The sequence below is a fragment of the Octopus bimaculoides genome, chromosome 26 (genome assembly GCF_046866305.1).
Source record: "Octopus bimaculoides isolate indiv1 chromosome 26, ASM4686630v1, whole genome shotgun sequence".
NCBI lineage: Eukaryota > Metazoa > Mollusca > Cephalopoda > Octopoda > Octopodidae > Octopus > Octopus bimaculoides.
In genome coordinates this window covers 8,338,773-8,358,931 of record NC_142953.1, presented here as the reverse complement: position 1 = coordinate 8,358,931, position 20,159 = coordinate 8,338,773, and the positions used below count along the sequence as shown (strand labels likewise).

The window sequence follows — 20,159 nt, the reverse complement described above, 5'->3', positions numbered from 1 at the left end:
TAAATTATCTTTTTTAAATCACTTTAGATAAATCCCAACAATGATCTGTTCAGGCTCTCCAAATATTTAAAAATTATGAACAGAAACACTGTGGGGCGAGAGTCAGGCTCGGAAAAAAAATGAATTTTCCGCCTTTCCCAGATCCGAAAAATTTCGAATTCCGGAACATGCTTGGTCACAAGTGTTTCGAATAAGAGATTGTGTACCTGTAGTTGGCTAAACATAAATGTTTTTCATTGTGTCTCTTTATTTTATATTGATAACGAATATTATATAAACCAGGGCATCTTTATAAACCACGTTTGTTATGCAATGATCACGAACAGGTTATTCAATAGTTTTTTGTTTTTTTTTAAAGGAAATTGTTCTTTCTGGTTGAAAAAAGAAACAAACATAACGGTAATTTACATCTTTGGAAAGTGTTGTTAATGTTTACAAGTATATCGGCACGAAAAATCGATCTTTAAACATTAACCGAAAGTGTATATATCCGTCAAATTCCATAAAAGAAAAATAATGACATCCCGGTACACACACAGACAATTTTTTTCAAATCCGAATGTTTTAAGTTTCGTAGATTTATGCTCAGAAAAAGTGGGTTAGTTTTAACAGTTTTCTAAATTTTTCTTCGGATTTATCTTACGGATAGTTTTGAATACTTATATCAGATGATTAAAACATACAGGGCGGAGGTAAAGAATACGTACACCACCCGTTTTCGGCGTAACAAAAACCCTAACCCTAGCCCTTAAACACACTTAGTGTGCGTGTTCTTTACCTTCGCCAAAAAATTCTCCGGTAATTTTCTTTCGTGTAAAATAAATGTTTATGTTAATTTTAAAATTTGTCAGCAAAATCTTATAAAATGATAATGTTCTAAAAGAAGTACATGTTTATGTTATATACGAAAATATATATAAATATATATATATATATATAAATGTAATATATTGAATAAATTCAACACTAAGAAAGAATAACATTCAAAGAAATTGACTTACTTTCCAACAGGTTGATCGCGAATGACTCGTTTTTTGGTTTTAATCTAATTTAGGGAAATACCCGATTATAAATATAGAAAGAGAGCTAGTGTGAGTTTGTTCTGGGATAATAATCATTGGTCGAGATTGATCCGCTGATTAAGCGTTGAAAGAAATCTTGAACTAATTTAAATATCAATTTTTTTTAGGGGGAATCGCATGACCGTGACATATAGAACACATTATCGAAAACGAAAATCGCCAAAATTAAAAAATAAAAAAGTTACAGCCATTTTCCCTCAGTGTCTAATTCCAATGTCCACCGTAATTTTATTATAAGTGTTTTCTAAATAAGATATGTATTTAACTGAAAACAGTAAGCGAGTTACAATTATTTGATCACCCAGGCCGCATAAATATTAGCCCTTCGCCTGTTCGGTGTACCATTTGCGATACACAGGACATGTTTCTCGGGTATCCATGCAGCATATATGATAAATATTCCCTCACCCCACTTTTTTTTTTGTAAACCACCATCAGAATAACGTAGGATTTGTAGCAGTTCTTGTCACTATTATATACTAAGAAGATACTTTAACTATTTTTTTTCTGTTTTTTATGTGTACATAGTAGTTTCATTTTCATAAAATGTGCTCAACAGTCCATGCTATGTAAGTGCAGATCTTAGCGCTTTATGGGTTAAGTTGATCATGAACTATAAAATTTCAACATCAGGTCAACACAATTCTGTAGTATTTATAATTAACCCTTTAACATTCAAATTATACTGTCAAAAGTAATGCTTATTTATTTACACTGTTTTGAATTAATCATGCGTTATTTTGATGGTGTGATTGTCTAGTTTTAGAATAATCTTCTAGGGTAAGTTTGAGAGGTCGGATCTGGACAGTTTAAACATAAAACAGAGTATTTTTGTTGGATATGGTTGGTTTAACTGCTAACGGCTTACCAAGACAAGAGAAAATATACACAGTAAATTCATTTTGGCCTGCTGAAGTGACATGTTCAAGCTGAGCAGAGAGTGTGAAAACAGATATTACATAAGTAAGAGATTGTGTAGCAGGTTCACAGATTAGCACACACTCCGAAAGTTGGTGCTAAAACTACTTTTTATATAACCCTTGTAGGGAAAAGTTCCAGAAGGATCAGTGGTTCTCAATAGGATATAAGATTTTCGTTAAAATTTATGTGCAATGAACTGTACACGAAATATTTTAACATTTTTTATACAATTCCTAATAATATTAAATCATAAATATACAATACGAGATTTTAGATATCAAACGTCTATGAGGAACCTATATCCTGAATAAAATAGGAATCAAAGGCATCCAAAGGTAAAAAAAAAACCTGGAAATCTTAAAATCTTTTTAATGTTTAAGGAGAATGAAATATTTAATGTGTATATTTTGTACACCTTTATTCTCGATTTAAAATTCGAACTTCAAAATCTGCTCCAATTTAACAAAATCTAGAAGGAATTGTCTCCCCTACGTTAGATGACCACCAAATCAGGTTATCTGCATGAATTACTTTAGCTGCAATATAAAACAGCACATGACCATGCAGGTGGGGCCAAGTCAGAATTTTCTGCAGGTTAAGTAGCCCAGCCTGCTCAAAAGGTTCCTAAATAAGGGTTATTTAAGGATGATAAACAAAACACCCCTGTTTCTAAAGCTGAGTTATTCAAACTGCTAAGAATTCCTCTCAACACATGGTTATGATGCTCTTCTAATACACCTGCTTCTAAAACAGATGACAATCGTTGCAGCAATATGAACACAAAGACAGTCTCTCATAACTCATGCTGAATGATAAAATATTACAGATTAGCAGCTTGAAACCCTTATCTGCACCCAGAATGAAAATATTGAAAATGTCTTGTGAAATTGTTTCCTGACTACATTAACCCTTTCGTTACCAACCCGGTTGAAACCGGTTCTGGCTCTGAGTACAAATATCTTGTTTTCATAAGTTTTGAATTAAAATCTTCCACCAAAACTTAGTCACAATTTATGTTCCTAACACTAGCTTAATGATAACTAAGTTATTTTACTAAATTCTTTGTTATATTTAAAGTAATTGAAAGAAACACAGAGCATCTCAAAATAAATACAGTAACAAAAGGGTTAAGAACTCTTTTGCAAGGTGGATGTCCGACTGGTAATATTAATCTGTATGTAAGAAATTCCTCTCCACACTCTTTTACTAAATTATCAATGATCTGTGAGGAGTCAAAAAAAATCCCATGAAAGCTTTTTAAACTCATCATCATCCTTTAATGTCCATTTTCCAGCACAACACTAAAATTATTACAGATAACTAGTGCCAAATCTAATCTGAGGAATTGCAACTACAAAGATGAGACTTGCTGTCTGTTGGAAGGAAAATGTTTTGAAAAAGGTATTGTTTATAGAGCCAAAGTGCAAATAGATGGCTTGCAAGAATATAAAATACATGCAGGAGCTTCAGAAAATTCATTCAAGACTCGATTCTATTCCCACTGAAATTCCTTCCGATACTCTGAGAACAGGACAGCGACTAATCTTACAAAGTATGTCTGGGAATTGAAAGAGAATGACACCCATCCTTTCAATGTAACCTGGAAGATTCTAGATAAAGCATTAGCATACAGACATGGAGCTTATAAAAGACCTATGAAATGTCATCTTTGGCTCCCTGAAAAATGTTCTTCATCCCGTTCCAGGATAAAAACGGTTTGAACCAGAGACGTGAGCTCTTAAATTCCTGTAGGCATGCCACAAAATTTTAAATGTCAACCGACAAAATACTGTATGGGTAATATGTGTTGTCTTTTTTGACTGTTGCATTTCAATTTGACTTTACAGTGTATGGTTATTTTGCATCACAACGATGATGTATATATTTCGACTTAATCTTTAAGAAAGCCTTCGACTGTTTTGTAAATCTAATTTTAAGCTTAAACTTTGCCAAGGTTCATTTTTATTTTATTTATTTTTACTCACCTTTTTAATTATGTTACACCAAATTAATGTACAATTTCATTATTTTATATTTTTTATTTTATTTTTTACATTTTGATATACACACTGATCAGTTCTTTTAAAATTGTTTGCATATATGTGTTATGATGTATATATGTCTCTATATATTTATATTTATGTGTATGTATGTATTGTAGGTATGTATATGTATGTATGTATGTACATGTGCATGTGTGTAAGTATGCATGTATGTATATATACATATATATGTGCATGCGTACATAGATGTGTATGTATAGGTGTTTATACTTTTATTTATGTGAGCATGTATTTTCATACATATTTTTGTATATTTGTGTACGTATCCATATAGGTGTATATTTGTATGTATATCTCTACTAATGTAGTATACATGTAATTTCATGTGTGCGTTCATTGAACAAACTATATGAAGTATCTACACCTGTTGGCTACTTGCAAGCTTCTTACCACACAGGCACACCAGTGCCTATTTTTGTATGACATGCTAATGACTCTGCTAGCTTGACACTTTCTTTAAGACTGTAATATGGAAGGTGCCGGAAAATAAATCATTTTGAATAAATGAACAAGACACAGCAACTTCTATAAAAAGTTTATTGATATTAATAATATTGCAATGATATTAAATATTATAAGGAATAATTAGAAGTGTGTATACAGTGCCATGATAGGTAAAGAAAGGTTCTATACAAAGCAGCAAAAAATTTTTTTAATTCCTATATATATATATATATATATATATATATATATATATATATTGTAATCAATGTAGTATGTAGTTAGAACAAATTACTCAATAGGCACTTGCAGTCTTGTAGAGCATTATATATATACACACATATATATATATATATTGCCTGTAGTTACTTCAGTACCATGGTTTCAAGGTTTGTATTTTGCTTGAGAAACTACAATGGAAGTCTGAAAACAGCTTTCTCTAAATTCCAGGATATAAGTATGTAGGTATGATATGGCAGGAATTAAAGAAACTACATATATATGTACACATATATAAAATATATGAAATATGATATATATATGCATGCAGTGTGAAAGAGCATGAGAAGACACAGAAACAAATAAAAAAGAGAAACAAATGGGAAAATATGTCTCATCCAAAGACATCTTGTTGTCTATTCTGATTCATGCTGTGATACAAGGCTGGCATCATAAGGTCTTTCTTGGCCACTGTTGATGAAACCTCCAACCATGCCTTGAGCCAAATTAAAGAGGTTGATTGGAGTGCTTCCATCTGTAATCAATGTAGACTTGATACCAAGAGCTTGGAGCAGTTTCATCTGGCTCTCTTGTCCAGATATGGCAATTGCTCTCAGAGTTTCAGTACCAAGACTTTCAATCATACGCTCAAACATCTTTATTTGAATATCACCCATCTCGGTGGTCTTGTTAACCTCGAGTGCATTCTTCTCAGCAATGTACTTCAGTTCTGCGTTGCGGGCTTGAGTGATTTGGGCCAGTTTTGCCTCCTTTAAGGAAAAAAATATTATAAAACAATGAATATCATAAACCATACTTGACAAATTTATTTTATAAGAAATTTAGGTTAAGAGTTCAACTCCTTCAAAGACATTATGAACATACAAAAAGCTCCTTCTTCTAACAGATATGATAGTAAAGCCCTTTGACCCTTTAACTGAGAAATTAAATTTCATGGTTATTCCAGTAATGATGTCAAATATCTACCCGAAAATAGAATTGGTATTTTCTGAAAATCATATTTCCCTCAATAAACTTGATATATCATCATCATTTAACATCCATCTTATATGCTGGCATAGGTTGGACAGTTTGACAGGAGCCAGCCAGCCAGACAGAAGACTGCACCCAGACTTCTGTGTGTGTTTTGGCATGGTTTTTACAGCTGGATGCCCTTCCTAACACCAACCACCCCGCAGAGTAGACTGAGTGCTTTTTACATGGCACCAGCACAGACGAGGTCAGTTTTGGCGTGGTTTTTACAGCTGGATGCCCTTTCAAATGTCTACCACTTTACAGTGTGGACTGGATGCCTTTTACGTGGCACCAGCACTGGCAGGGACACCAAATAACTTGCAAGACAAGGAATTTTTTGAGAGGAGAGGGGGGCATTGGAGGAGGTGACCTTGTGTCAGATGATGAAAGGTTAGAGTTTGACAGAAATAGGTGTCTTGCTATACATGGTTACCCAGAAAGAGAAAGAAAGAGAGCGAGAGGAAGACAATAGAAAATTACTATTTTTAAATCTCACGTGAGATATTTAGCAACAGTACTTTGTAGTAAAGATTGTTTGCCAACATAACATGGCAGTCCTGGTTTAGGACTAATGTTGCTGTAATTTAGCCCCAGGAGACATCACCTTCAGCTGGCTATACGACACGATCTGTGTCTTTATATTTTCGAACAAGAGGATCTAGTAATTACTATTTAAAAATAGTAATTTTCTAATTCATAAATCTGATTAGTTGTCACTTTGAAAACTATATATTTCGAAGGGAATTTAATCAAACAATTATTCTGTGCTGTTGAAGAGAAATAACCCAGAAATTGCGATACACAGATATTGTTTTGAGCTGAGTGGGGGTGCTAGATTCCCTTGTTCGAAAATATAAGGACACAGATTGTGTTGTTAGCCAGCTGGAGACGATGTCGCCTGGGGGCTAAATTACAGCAACATTAGTCCTAAACCAGGACTGCCATGTTATGTTGACAAACAATCTTTACTACAGGAAGAAAATAGTTTCAAATATGACATTCCTCAACAAAAGACTGGTATATAAAAACTGCTTTCTGTAGTTAAAGATAATGAAATTTTGAGTGGATATATCTGATTTCCACAGTAAAGAGGCTAAGTTGTTTCTGAACTGCATTGAGGTCAATCTAGTATTACCTTGATTCACAAATTTGAAGTTTGTTAAATCATCATCGTCGTTGATAATAGTAAATTGAAAAATCTGAGAGTTTTCGGTCAGCTAATCTAAGACAGAATTAGAGAAATAAGTGACTGTGTGATAAACTTTAATAAATGAATGTGATGACATGGTAATGAAATAGACAGAATAGTGAAAAGAACTAAATAAGGGGTTATGATCTGCACATAAATAGAAGTGTAGATGAACGAGGTTGAAAAAGACAAAACTTCTTCTGAGCATCTTCTGAGATTCGTATTTCTTCGTCAGAGGTATTAAAATCGAGTAGGGGAATCAGAGGGCATGCATTAGTTTATATAGGGTGTTGGCGGTGGAAGAAGTCCTGGTGAAGCGAGTGGTAATCAAAAGAGAGAGAGACAGAGTAAGGCAGGGAGAGAGGGGGGGGTCAGAACACGAGGGAGAAAAATTTTTCTTTTAGGATTTGGGTAACATAATTTAACGAGGTCAGCAAATGTTGATGTCTCGTTAAATTATGCTACCCAAATCCCAAAAGAATATTTTTCTCCCTCGTGTTCTGATCACTAACCACCCCCCCCCACTCTCTCTCTCTCTGTGCCTTACTCTGTCTCTCTTTTGGTTACCACTCACTTCCCTGAGTATATATGGTAAATGAAGAAGTAGAAATTATTTATCCAAGAAACTCCACCTTAATAAATTCATGGGAAAAGTAGATGTCAAAAAGCAACAATGATGATGACAATATGTAATAGGTGTAATACTTACCGATTCTATTTTCTCAGCAGCTGTCTTCAATTTCGCTTGTTCAACAGCAGCTTCACCCTCAATACGAGCAGCTTCTGCTCGCGACTGGGCTTCTGCTTTCGCTTGACCAGTGCTCTCAACAGCTGCACTTTTAGCTTTCAGTTCTAAAAGTTCACTTCGGGCCACTTCAGCTGTTGCCTCATCATTTAGTTTCTGTTTTTCCATGTTTCCTTTTGCTTCTTGTTCAAGACGTTCAGCCACATGTCTGCAAATTTACATTTTGTGTGATGTATTAGGAAGACTGACTTGACATAATACACATATATATATACACACACACATACATATATATTTAAGGTGGTGAGTTGGCAGGATTGTTAGCACACCATTCATGTGTCGATCGTTGCCAGTGCCACCTGACTAGCTCCTATGCCAGTAGCATGTAAACAGCACCATCTGAATATGGCCAAAGCCAGTGCCACCTGACTGGCTCCCGTGCCGGTGACATGTAAAAAGCACCTACTACACTCTCGGAGTAGTTGGCATTACAAAGGGCATCCAGCTGTAGAAACATTGCCAGATCAGATTGGAGCCAGGTGCAGCCTCCTGGCTTGCCAGTCCCCAGTCAAACCGTCCAACCCATGCTAGCATGGAAAGCGGACGCTAAACGATGATGATGATGATGATATATATATATATATATATATATACATGCTTGACCACGAAATATACAAGTTTTTTTTATTCTCTCTCTGTTCATTTTCTCTTATTTTTTTCTGTTGAAGAGCATAGGCCCGAAACATAAAAGACTTTCTCACTTTTCCAAGCATCAAACAAATACACCTGCTTGTTGTTCATACACCTGTCTTCATCTTTTGTTTTCTGTAAATTTCAACTATATATATATATATATATATATATATCTTTCGCCATTCAAGTCATTACCTTCTTTGATGTAACACATGGACAATACAGACCACAGGAATAAGTTGAATAATACAATAATTATCATCAAACAACAGGTGTAGTAAATAATAATAAATTGGAACACTCTTTAGTTATAGTACTTATAAATCAGGTTGAATGAAGGATTAAATAAAAGTTGTTCAATGAAACAAACCTGGCATTAGCTTCTTGAGAGTTGGTGGTGATCTCAATGGCAAGTTGGACAGATTTCTGGAGAGCATCACGTGTACGCTGATCAACAGGTTCGACAGACTGGATATCAATGTTTGTAATGACAAGGTTATTCTGTGGGAAAAGGAAGTGCTCGCGCACTTTTGCATTTTCAGTGACGCCAAAAACAGAGGCGCGAATGATTTTAGCAGAGTTCTGAAGCAGAAACAAAGAAGGTTATAAATGTATGTGTAAGTGTGTGTACATATATATATATTCTTTGAGTCTTTTACTTGTTTCAGTCAATTGACTATAGCCATACTGGCGCACTGCCTTGAAGAATTTTAATTGAATGAATCAGCCCCAGTACTTTTCTTTTATTTTTTTTAAAGCTTGGAACTGTTACCAAACTGCTAAGTTAGGGGAACAGAAACACACCAGCACCAGTTGTCAAGTAGTGGTGGGGGACAAACAGACACAAACACACATGGCAAGCTTCTTTCAATTTCTATCTACCAAGTCCATATGAGACATTTTATGTTTGAAAATTTGTTTGTAAACTCTTCTTGAGGATACAGTGCTCATAGTTGGGGCGGATGAGATAAAAAAAAAAAGGTGCAAGGTTAGAGTGGCTAATGTTCAGTTTGAACTATTTCCAGTTAAAGAACATGTGATTTTATAAGGATTTGCAGAGGGATGGCAGTTTTGTAGAATAAGGATTTTAAACAAAAAACTTTGCTATGAAGTCTGAGAGATAAAAGACGATAGTAAGTATTATCATTTAACATCCACTTTTCCATGCTTGAATTGGTTGGATGAAGATTATCTGAGACAGAATTTCTATGGCTGGATGGTCTTCCTGCTGCCAGCCCCCCACTTGATTCTAAGTAAGATAATATTTTTCCATGCCCTGACATGTTCTCGCAGTATATTGGAAATGAACAGCACTGCTTGTATGACAGGGATACTCATTTACAACTGTAACAATGTCGAAAGAGACACAAACACATGAACACACACACATAATATATGTATGCATATTCAGTGGGCTTCTTTCAATTTCCATCTACCAAATCTATTGACAAGGTTTCAGTTGGCCCAGGGCTATAGTAGAAAGCATTTGCCCAAGTTACCACACAGTGGGACTGAACCCTGAATTATGTAGTTTGGGAGCAAACTTCTTACCACACAGCCACACCTGCACCTATTGAGTTCAATAAATTTTGCTCCATGCTTTTGTCATTTATGTTCTGAAATAGTGATGGTTTTACCATGGTTGCTGCTATTCACAATAGTGAGAAGAAATAAGGTTTGAAAATGTCTAACCTTGTGAAAATCATCAAATTTCACACCAGCTACGGCACCTCGAATCCGAGAAGCTATGGCTTTACAGGCATCTCCAACAAAATCTGGTACACTGAACAGCATAGCAGCAATCTCTGGATCGTTTTTGTCATCGACTTGAAAATGCCTGAAATATCAAACAGTCATATCACGACATCATATTACATACATCAATTATGAAACACCACTCATGATATCAATTCACCATTACATCTCAACACCATACTCTGATATCGCATTCACATAACCACCTCTCTACATCCTCCACAACATCACATTACTATATAACATTCTTATATCTATTTACTGGAACTTCTGCTTTTACACACACACACACACGGATATACAGTAGTATCAGTGCAAAGCAGTGGTAAGAAATAAACAAACTTCAGTTAATGGATATGCAAATATCTTGAAAATATCCCATGGAGTGACAACCATACCCTGCATAGAGGAACACTCTTTAGTTATAGTACTTATAAACCTGCCACTGTATATATGTATATATACATTTACATATCAATATGCATATATATATGTGTGCGTGTCTCTAAAGGTAGTACTCCAGTATGGCTGTAGTCAAATGACTGAAACAAGTAAAAGAATAAAAGAATATATATATACACACACAGACACACATGTGTATATATATATATATATATATATATACATGCGCACACATAAATATATACATGCACACACACACAAACATATATTCTGCCAGAAATTGAACTCACAGGCTTAAAATCATGAGCTGAATACCCTAACCATTAAGCCACGCGCCTTCACTAGCATTATAGTAAGTTTGAAGTATTGGCCTGCATCAATTTCTACTAACCAGTTGTAGGAGAGCTGAAGTTGTAATCGTGCATGGTCAGATGTTTCAACTGTGATGATATCTGTACAGAAATCAGGTCCAAGCAGTAGACATAGAGAACGAATCATGTTAGGTTTCTTGGGTTTGCCTCCAGATAAGCGCAACTGAGTAAACTGTTCATCAGGTTGAAGCATAACAAGGTCAGGTCCAAAGGTCACTCTGTTAAAAATAAATGATATTTGTATTAGCATTATACAAAATACTATGTCATATTTGGTTTGGTTCTTTAAATTCTGAGTTCAAATCTTCAGGTCAACTTTGTTTTTTTTATCAAACGGGGGGGGGGGGGGCAATAAAATAAAATCCTAGTAAAGCTACTGGGACTGTGCAAATGAGAAATTATTATTAAGTCAGTGAGCTGGCAGAATCATTAGCACGCCAGACAAAATGCTTCATGGCATTTCATCTGTCTTTACATTCTGAGTTCAAATTCCACCAAGGTGGTCAACTTTGCCTTTCATCCTTTTGGGGGTTGATAAAAAAAATAAGTACCAGTTGAACACTGGTGTCAATGTAATTGACTAGCCCCTCCCCATAATTTCTAGTAGAAAAGATTATTAAGGTTACAAAAATTTGTCATTTTAAAATTGTAACTCTTTTCTTCTCCCAAATTTTTCTCGCATCACGTGACACACTATTGAGTCATGTGTTACTGAACTATGCCAGGTAATATAGAACTATCCCACAATATAAAATAGTACTACATTTGAGTGAATAGTGTTACATGGAACTGAATTGATTTCTACATGATACCGAATACGTTTAACCAATGAATATATTTCTACAGGTGTGCCTGCATGGTAATGTTTGCTTCCCAGCTACATGGTTCTGGGTTCAGTCTCATTGTGTGACACCTTGGGCAAATGTCTTCTATAGCCCCAAGCCACCCAAAGCCTTGTAAGTCGATTTGACAAATGGAAACTGAAAGATGCTCATTGTGGTGTGTGTGTATATATATATATATATATATATACACACACATATAATTTATATTTTGGACGAATGGGTATAAATTGATTAGTGTGTTTAAGTGTTGAGTACATAGAAGAATATAGCAAAATGAACATTGTACAGAATAAAATTTAACACCAAATCCATCTTCTCATTACTTAATATATAAGAGGATGTTTGTTTTGTTTGTTATCTATATGTACGTATGTGTATATAGATAATGAAACAAAACAAAAAACATCAGCTTTTAGATTTGTATAAAGGCAAAGTAATTTTCTATAAAACTTATATCTGAGGAGGTTCCATGAATGAGGTGAAAGTGCTAATAAAGAATTATCCAAAATTCTGACTACTTCCTTTTTCTAAATATATCAAATTTGTACATCACTTCAAACAATATATATATATATATATATATATATATATATTTCAGATGACTAGTTTCAATGCTATGTTTGTCAAAAAACCTGCAGATCACATGGTAGTTTGAAGTGGCACTTGAACATTCCTAATAGATGATTGAGAAATGGAGCCAATGCTGAAATGAAACATTGCTGCAGCACATGACCGGCTCTTCAAATGCCTTTCAGGGCTCAAAAGATCCCATGCTATGAAAGAGCAATTATAGGTACAAGAAGAGGTCAAGCTCTGGAGTAACGCTACTCAACAAGATGGATAGCTCGGAGATTAGCAAATCTCTCCAGGTTGAGTCATTACTTTCTTGCATTAAGAGTTCATAGCTCTGGTACTACAGAGGTGATTAGAATCATCATCATCATCGTTTAACGTCCGCTTTCCATGCTAGCATGGGTTGGACGATTTGACTGAGGACTGGTGAAACCGGATGGCTACACCAGGCTCCAATCTGATTTGGCAGAGTTTCTACAGCTGGATGCCCTTCCTAACGCCAACCACTCAGAGAGTGTAGTGGGTGCTTTTACATGCCACCGGCACAAAGGCCAGTCAGGGGGTACTGGCAACGGCCACGCTCAAATGGTGTATTTTATGTGCCACCTGCACAAGAGCCAGGCCAGGGGCACTGGCAACGATCTCGCTCGAAAGTCCATTACACATGCCACAGGCACAAGTGCCAGAAAAGCGACGCTGGGCACAGGTGCCATCCCGATTTCGCTTTCACTTGCCTCAATAAGTCTTCGCAAGCTGAGGCAGGGAATAATTGCAAGGTAGATTTTTCAAGCCAAGCCAACCAGCAGAAGACCCAAGAATGGACTAAGAATGAAATGGCTGGATAATATCCATAGTCTCAGTTGGTCATGCTTGGGAATCCATTTGGAAAGTCTAATGACAGTTGTTGCTTCTGATAGGACCTTATGGAGAAGGTGCCTGAGGACTCTACCCCTATGACCCTCCCAGAAATAGTGGGCAGATAAGATGGATGGATATAGAAGAACAAAAGTTTACCTTGCTTTCTTCTGCTTATAATCATAAATTTGCACAGCTGCATTATGGGGAACTCTATAAGTTACAGCTAATGTCTTATTCCGTTTCTTATGAGACGAGTCAGAAGATTTAGCTCTGGTACCTCGCTCAGCTAAAGGATCACATTCCAAGCTAAGCAATTCTTCAACAGCAGATGGTAAATCTTTCTCCCAAAGTTCTTCATTTTCATTTAAAATATATGAGGTTCCACTCACTAATCTCACCTGTCATCAAAAAAATCAAAGTTTAGAAATGAGTTGAAAAACAAACAAAAGTTAGGCAAATTAATCAAAATGCATATAATGATCATAAGTGTTATTTAGCTCTAGATCAAGCAGACCTTTGATCAAAGACATTCCAGACATGACCATCATGACATTTATTCAGACATAATGTGTCTAGTACATTATCCTATGTACTTTTACTTCTTTTTAAGATGGTAGGGTGTGATTTGGCTGTTATTTCTAACAAGTTAAACAGCTGCACTAAAGCTTTCACTGTCTTGCAATGACAGCAAGAGATAATTCAGAACGTATACATGTGTATCTCTTTATGTATATGTTATGTGTGCATATAAACAAGAATGTTGTTGACAGTGACTTTGAAGTTTCAGCCAGCTAAGCCATATAATAGTGTAACATATCAGATTAATACAAAATTGTTTACATTAGTGTTTCGGGATGGTCATTTTATTAATTTTTTTGTCATTATAACTGTTTTTGATAAACAGGCGAATAAGATTTGTAAATTGGTTAAAGCTGAGCATCATTTTAACACGGTGAGCTGGCAGATTCTGAGTTCAAATTCTGCTGAGGTCATCTTTGCCTTTCATCCTTTTGGGGTTGATGAGATAAGTAGCAGTTGAGCACTGGGGTCGATGCAACTGACTTACCCACTCCCCTGAAATTCTGACCTTCTACCAACATTTGAAACCATTATTAAGTGGATGTTTAAGGTGGTGAGCTGGCAGAATCATTAGCATGCCAGACAAAATGATTAGTGGCATTTCATCTGTCTTTACATTCTGAGTTCAAATTCTGCCGAGGTCAACTTTGCCTTTCATCCTTTTAGGGTTGATGAAATATGTACTAGTTGAGTACTGGGGTCAATGTAATTGACTTACCCATTTCCCAAAAATTTCTGGCCTTGTGCCAAAATTTGAAACCAAAAAAGGTAAAGACATGAATATTGAAGTCAGAAATAAATTATGTTTACTCTTTTACTCATTTACTTGTTTCAGTCATTTGACTGCGGCCATGCTGGAGCACCGCCTTTAGTCGAGCAAATCGACCCCAGGACTTATTCTTTGGAAGCCTAGTACTTATTCTATCGGTCTCTTTAGCCGAACCGCTAAGTTACGGGGACGTAAACACACCAGCATCGGTTGTCAAGCGATGTTGGGGGGACGCAGACACAAACATACACACACACACACATATATATATATACATATATACGACGGGCTTCTTTCAGTTTCCGTCTACCAAATCCACTCACAAGGCTTTGGTCGGCCCGAGGCTATAGTAGAAGACACTTGCCCAAGGTGCCACGCAGTGGGAATGAACCCGGAACCATGTGGTTGGTAAGCAAGCTACTTACCACACAGCCACTCCTGCGCCTGTTTGTACAAAAAATATTAAAAGATTTTTTTAACTAAAAAGATGGGTTCAGAGTTGGAATGCTTATCATAAGTCTGCTCCATCTGACCAGGTTAGAAAGCAACATCAGCAACATAACATGCTACACATTATGTGCTCACAACCATCTAATACTCCATACATAACCTCATTACTATACAACACTCAACATGCTATCTGATGATGCATACAGTACGTTTGTATGTAAACGACTTCGAGCTAAATAACTGGGCTGGTAACTTTGTTTGTGGTTTCTTCCTGTGTCCTGATTCTGTTTGAGAAAATGATATAGTTACAGAGGCTGGTTGCTAACAACAATAAAATTATTAAAGTGTAACAGTGTGACGTTAGTAAGCCGGTAGAGCTGACCTAGTACATGGGACAGCAGTAATTTATCAATAGTACAAGTCACTGCATAGCAAACCACTCCCACACAACAGCTGACATATAACTATCTCAGAAATGCAAGCAGAAAGGTGAGATCAGACATGGCTGTGTGGTAAGAAGCTTGTTTTCCAACCACATGGTTCTGTGTTCAGTCCCACTGTGTTGACGTCTTGGGCAAATGTCTTATACTATAGACCTAGGCCACCCAGATATTTATGAGTATGTATATATATATATATATATATGAAGGCATGTAGATTAGCAGTTAGGGTATTCGGTTTACAATTGATAGGTCAGAAGCTTGACACTCAATAGTGCATTGTGTCCTTGAGCAAGACACTTCATTTCACATTGCTCTAATTCGCTCAGCTGGCAAAAATGTGTAGTACCTGTATTTCGAAGGACCAGCCTTGTCACATTCTGTGTCACTCTGAATCTCCCTAAGAACTACGTTTCGCTATATATTGTTAGCAGGGAGATGAATCACTGTTGTCTCTAATGGTCAAGTGTCTATCATTGACAAGACCAAGGAAGGTTGAAACTACATGATTTGGTGGTCTTGGTGCTGGAAGTGGTGGTGGTTCATGTCCCTGCTAGCAATATAAACGAGAGTGCATTTTGCACCAGTGCCTGTTCTGACACTGTTATTCTGTATATCACTGGCGGGGAGAGGAGTCACTGCTATCTCTAGTAGTCGAGCATCCATCACTGATGAGGCCAGGGAAGGTCAAAATCATTATGTTCTGGTGATCTCAGCACTGGAGGTGATGGGGATTGATCTCGCCAGCAGTGAGATAAACAAGAGAACATTTTGCACCAAAACCAATATGAGAGTTTCTCATAGTAACTACCGTAGTATAGTTTGTTCTAACAAAACATCCACATTTAATTGATGATAAATATTATCTCTTAGCTAATACATGTTATAATCACCATCTCCACCAACATGTCACTTCCATGCCACGACAATCAAATCCACCTCAATCATAAGTACTACCATTACACTAAAACCATTGTTACTGCTAACACAATCCTCTGTTGTCAGTTAACGCTATGCTATCATCACATGGCTCATTTTCATTCATTTCCAAGCAACCCCCAATCACTCACAATCACAAGTTTATACAAGTATCGCTACCGCACATATTGCACCCACATGCACACACACACACACACACACACACATCAATGCACATGCTGTCTGATGCATTGCAAATTTACTTATACTCACATTCTCAGTTCATGTCCTACTTTCCCCTATACCACATATCTCCTTATTACTGCTACAACATTATGCACTAGCTGAAGCATTTCATGTTCAGTTACACTCATAATTCTCACTCTACACTCCACATTTATTCATTGCTACACTCAAAAAAAAATCACACTACACATTTTCGTACTGCTACACTCATGATTCACACTCTACACTTCCTCATTGCCACACTCACAAATCACACTACATATTTCCTCACTGCTACACTTTTAGCTCCTACTCTACACTACTACACTCATGACTCACATTCCACATTTCCTCAATGCCACACTCACAAATTATGCTCTACACCAATGCTTCTCAAACTATCTGATGTAGTGTACTGGCAGTTTTTTTTTCCAATGTGCCAGGGACCAGTAATATTTCTTAATAATATTAATTTATACTGAAAACAATATATGTAATGAATATAATAAAAGTTGACAATTTATTTTTATCTTATATTTATTTTGTAAGCATTTTATAAGCATTGTATAATGTTTCTTTCTTTTCTGGAAACTTGCTGCACACCGGCAGCTGATGGCTCACGGACTGGCACTGGTCCACGGACTGGCACCGGTCCACGGACCACCACTTTGAGTAGCACATTTCATTACTGCTACACTCACAAATCAAACACACACACACACACACACACACACACACACACACACACACACAATGAAAGATTTCATGCTCAGCTGCACTCACAACATGCTCCATTCTACAGTAACTGAAACATTTCATGCTCAGCTTCACTCAGTACTCGCATGGTACAGACGTCCTCATGATTATACCAGTCTGCCATAAAAATAAATAAACTGGCACTCCTTTGGTTATGATGATATGGGTTCCAGCTGATCCAATCGACAGAGCAGTCTGCTCATAAAATTAACATTCTAGTGGCTGAGCACTCCACAGACATACATATCGTTAATGTATTTCTCAGGGAGATTCAGCATGATTCAGAAAGTGATAAGGCTGGTTCTTTGGAATACAGGCACAACTCATTTTCGGCAGCTGAGTGGACTGGAGCAATGTGAAATAAAGTGTCTTGCTCAAGGACACAACACGCCACCAGGAACTGAACCCACAACCTTACAATTATGAACTGAATACCCTAACCACTAAGCCATGTGCCTTCAACAATCCCTCACCATCACATTATGCAGCCTGTAGGTTAAAATGCATCTGTAAATATCAATAATTGAAAGACCCCCATTGATTCAACTTGAAGTTTATATAAAGGGTATGAGCCTGTGGAATGCACATATACATACACCCATACGTCAAGATGCACACACAGGTATACACATACATGCATGAAGATACATCCACACATAAAGACACAGTCATACACAGACACATGCACACACACAAGAAAACAACACAAAGACACACTCATGCATATACAAATACATATGCATACACAGAGACACACACACATGCATACACAAATACATATGCATACACAAACGCTCATGCATGCAGAGACACACACACATGCATACACAGAGACACACACACATGCACACACAGACACATTCATGCATACACAGAGACACAAACACTCATATACAAAAACAAACAAAGCCATACACATATATGCACCAATTCACCCACCCACACACTCACATAAAGAAACACACACAAAGATATGCACATGTACATACACACATGCCCTAGTCAAACACATATATAAAGACAAGTCAGAAAATGCACCTACTTTTCCAGTCTTCATATTTCTTATGTACAAGCCTTCGTTTTCATCTAATGCAATGGATTCATTTGTTCTGATAATTTCAACTTCAACTGGTGGGACATAATCTATTGGACCACTAATCATCCATCGATCACCTGGTTTACGGTTAACATTATTCTAGAAGAAAGAAAAAAAAAGAAAAAGAAAAACCCACATATTGTACTTTCATAATAGTTACTTCATGTTAAGGCAAAGGATGAATGACAAAGTAACTGGTCAATTGGAGACCCAGTTTTACTGAAAAAGTAAAATAGAGTTTTAATCACTAATAAACAATTAGATTTCCTTTAGCATTTATTACCTGAGGAATGATTTACTTAACATTCTAGTTGACCTTCAAATTGAAAGCATGAACAAAGACAGTTCCCTCTTTGCGCCCAGCAATTCTGAATAAGTAAAATGGAGCTTTAGTCATCAACCAATAGACAGATTTCCTCTCAATTCATATGGACATGCCCTCTCAATCATCCTACCAGGGCTTTACTCTCATTTGATGCAGCAGTTGTGAGCTGGAAGAAGCCTCAGAGCAAGCCCTGCACCAGACGGCTGGACATGATTGGTGAAGATCTCAAGGGGCTCAACATCACTTTGAAAGATGCAGAGGAGCTGGCACAGGACTGCCAGCGATGGAGAGCACTGGTAGACCTGGTCGGCTCTATGCATGATGTCATCTCTGGGACCACTAACCTGGGATGATCCCAACCCCATCAAGCTAGAGCATGAAGCAGCAGCAGCAGCTAGCATTCATTACCAGAGGAATGATTTCTTCAACATTACAGTTGACCTTCAAATTGAAAGCATGAAAAAAGACAGTTCCCTACCTGCCCCCCAGTTATACTGAACAAGGAAAGTAGGATTTTAATCATCAACCAATAAACAATTAAATTTCCTTAAGCATTCATTACCAGAGGAAACTTTTTCTTAACATTCCAGTAGACCTTCAAATTGAAAACATGGAAATGATGTCTCCTCACATTGTACCCGGTCATAATGAACAAATAAAATGGAGTTTTAATCACAACTTGTAAACAACTGGATTTCTGTTAGCATTCATTACCAGAGAAATGATTTCTTTAACATTCCAGTTAACCTTCAAATTGAAAACATAGAAAAAGATAGTTACTCACTTGAACCCATTTATACTGAACAAGTGAAATGGAGTTTTAATCACCAACTAATAACCAATTAGATTCCCTTAAGCATTCATTACCAGTGGAACCATTTCCTTAACATTCTAGACCTTCAAATTGAATGTGTAAAGAATGACTCCTCTCACTAAACATGTATCTACTCTTATCTGTATATGCACACATACACATATAAGTTTCTATCGCTTGAGAGAAGTTTATTTGACAAACATTTCAGTGGGGATTATCCTGAGTGAACCAGCAACATATCTAGCCCTTCTCTACTTAATAACCTTGCAGATAAAAGTTGTTGTCCTGTCACTGAAGTGTATGAAGTCTTAAGGAAACAGAGCTAAGTACTAAGCACAGGTATGGCTGTGTGGTAAGATGCTTGCTTCCCAACTACATGGTTCCAGGTTCAGTCCCACTGCATCATACCTTGGGTTGACCAAAGACTTGTGAGTGGATTTAGCAGAAGGAAACTGAAAGTCCATCATATACATGTATGTCTGTGTGTTATTCTCTTCTTGCCTTGACATCACGATAGTCGTAAACAAATATCACTGCCATGTACATGGTGTCTTCATTTCCAATCTTCTGTGTAAATATGTAAGGCCATGAAGAA

General features: G+C 36.6%; 1 protein-coding gene across 1 annotated transcript in view; it reads right to left on the bottom strand.

Annotated features, from left to right (window-relative positions):
- Positions 1 to 4,586: 4,586 nt before the first annotated feature.
- The window catches only part of LOC106870354 (major vault protein), a 38,806-nt gene continuing 23,233 nt past the window's right edge, over positions 4,587 to 20,159 (bottom strand). The window contains exons 9-15 of the mRNA XM_014916388.3: positions 18,372 to 18,524; positions 13,349 to 13,590; positions 10,937 to 11,134; positions 10,081 to 10,225; positions 8,759 to 8,970; positions 7,660 to 7,903; positions 4,587 to 5,496 (exon numbers count right to left, since the gene is read on the bottom strand). Of these exons, the coding sequence (XP_014771874.1) occupies positions 5,143 to 5,496; positions 7,660 to 7,903; positions 8,759 to 8,970; positions 10,081 to 10,225; positions 10,937 to 11,134; positions 13,349 to 13,590; positions 18,372 to 18,524 (1,548 nt within the window). The 3' untranslated portion in view covers positions 4,587 to 5,142. The remainder of the gene's footprint in view (positions 5,497 to 7,659; positions 7,904 to 8,758; positions 8,971 to 10,080; positions 10,226 to 10,936; positions 11,135 to 13,348; positions 13,591 to 18,371; positions 18,525 to 20,159) is intronic.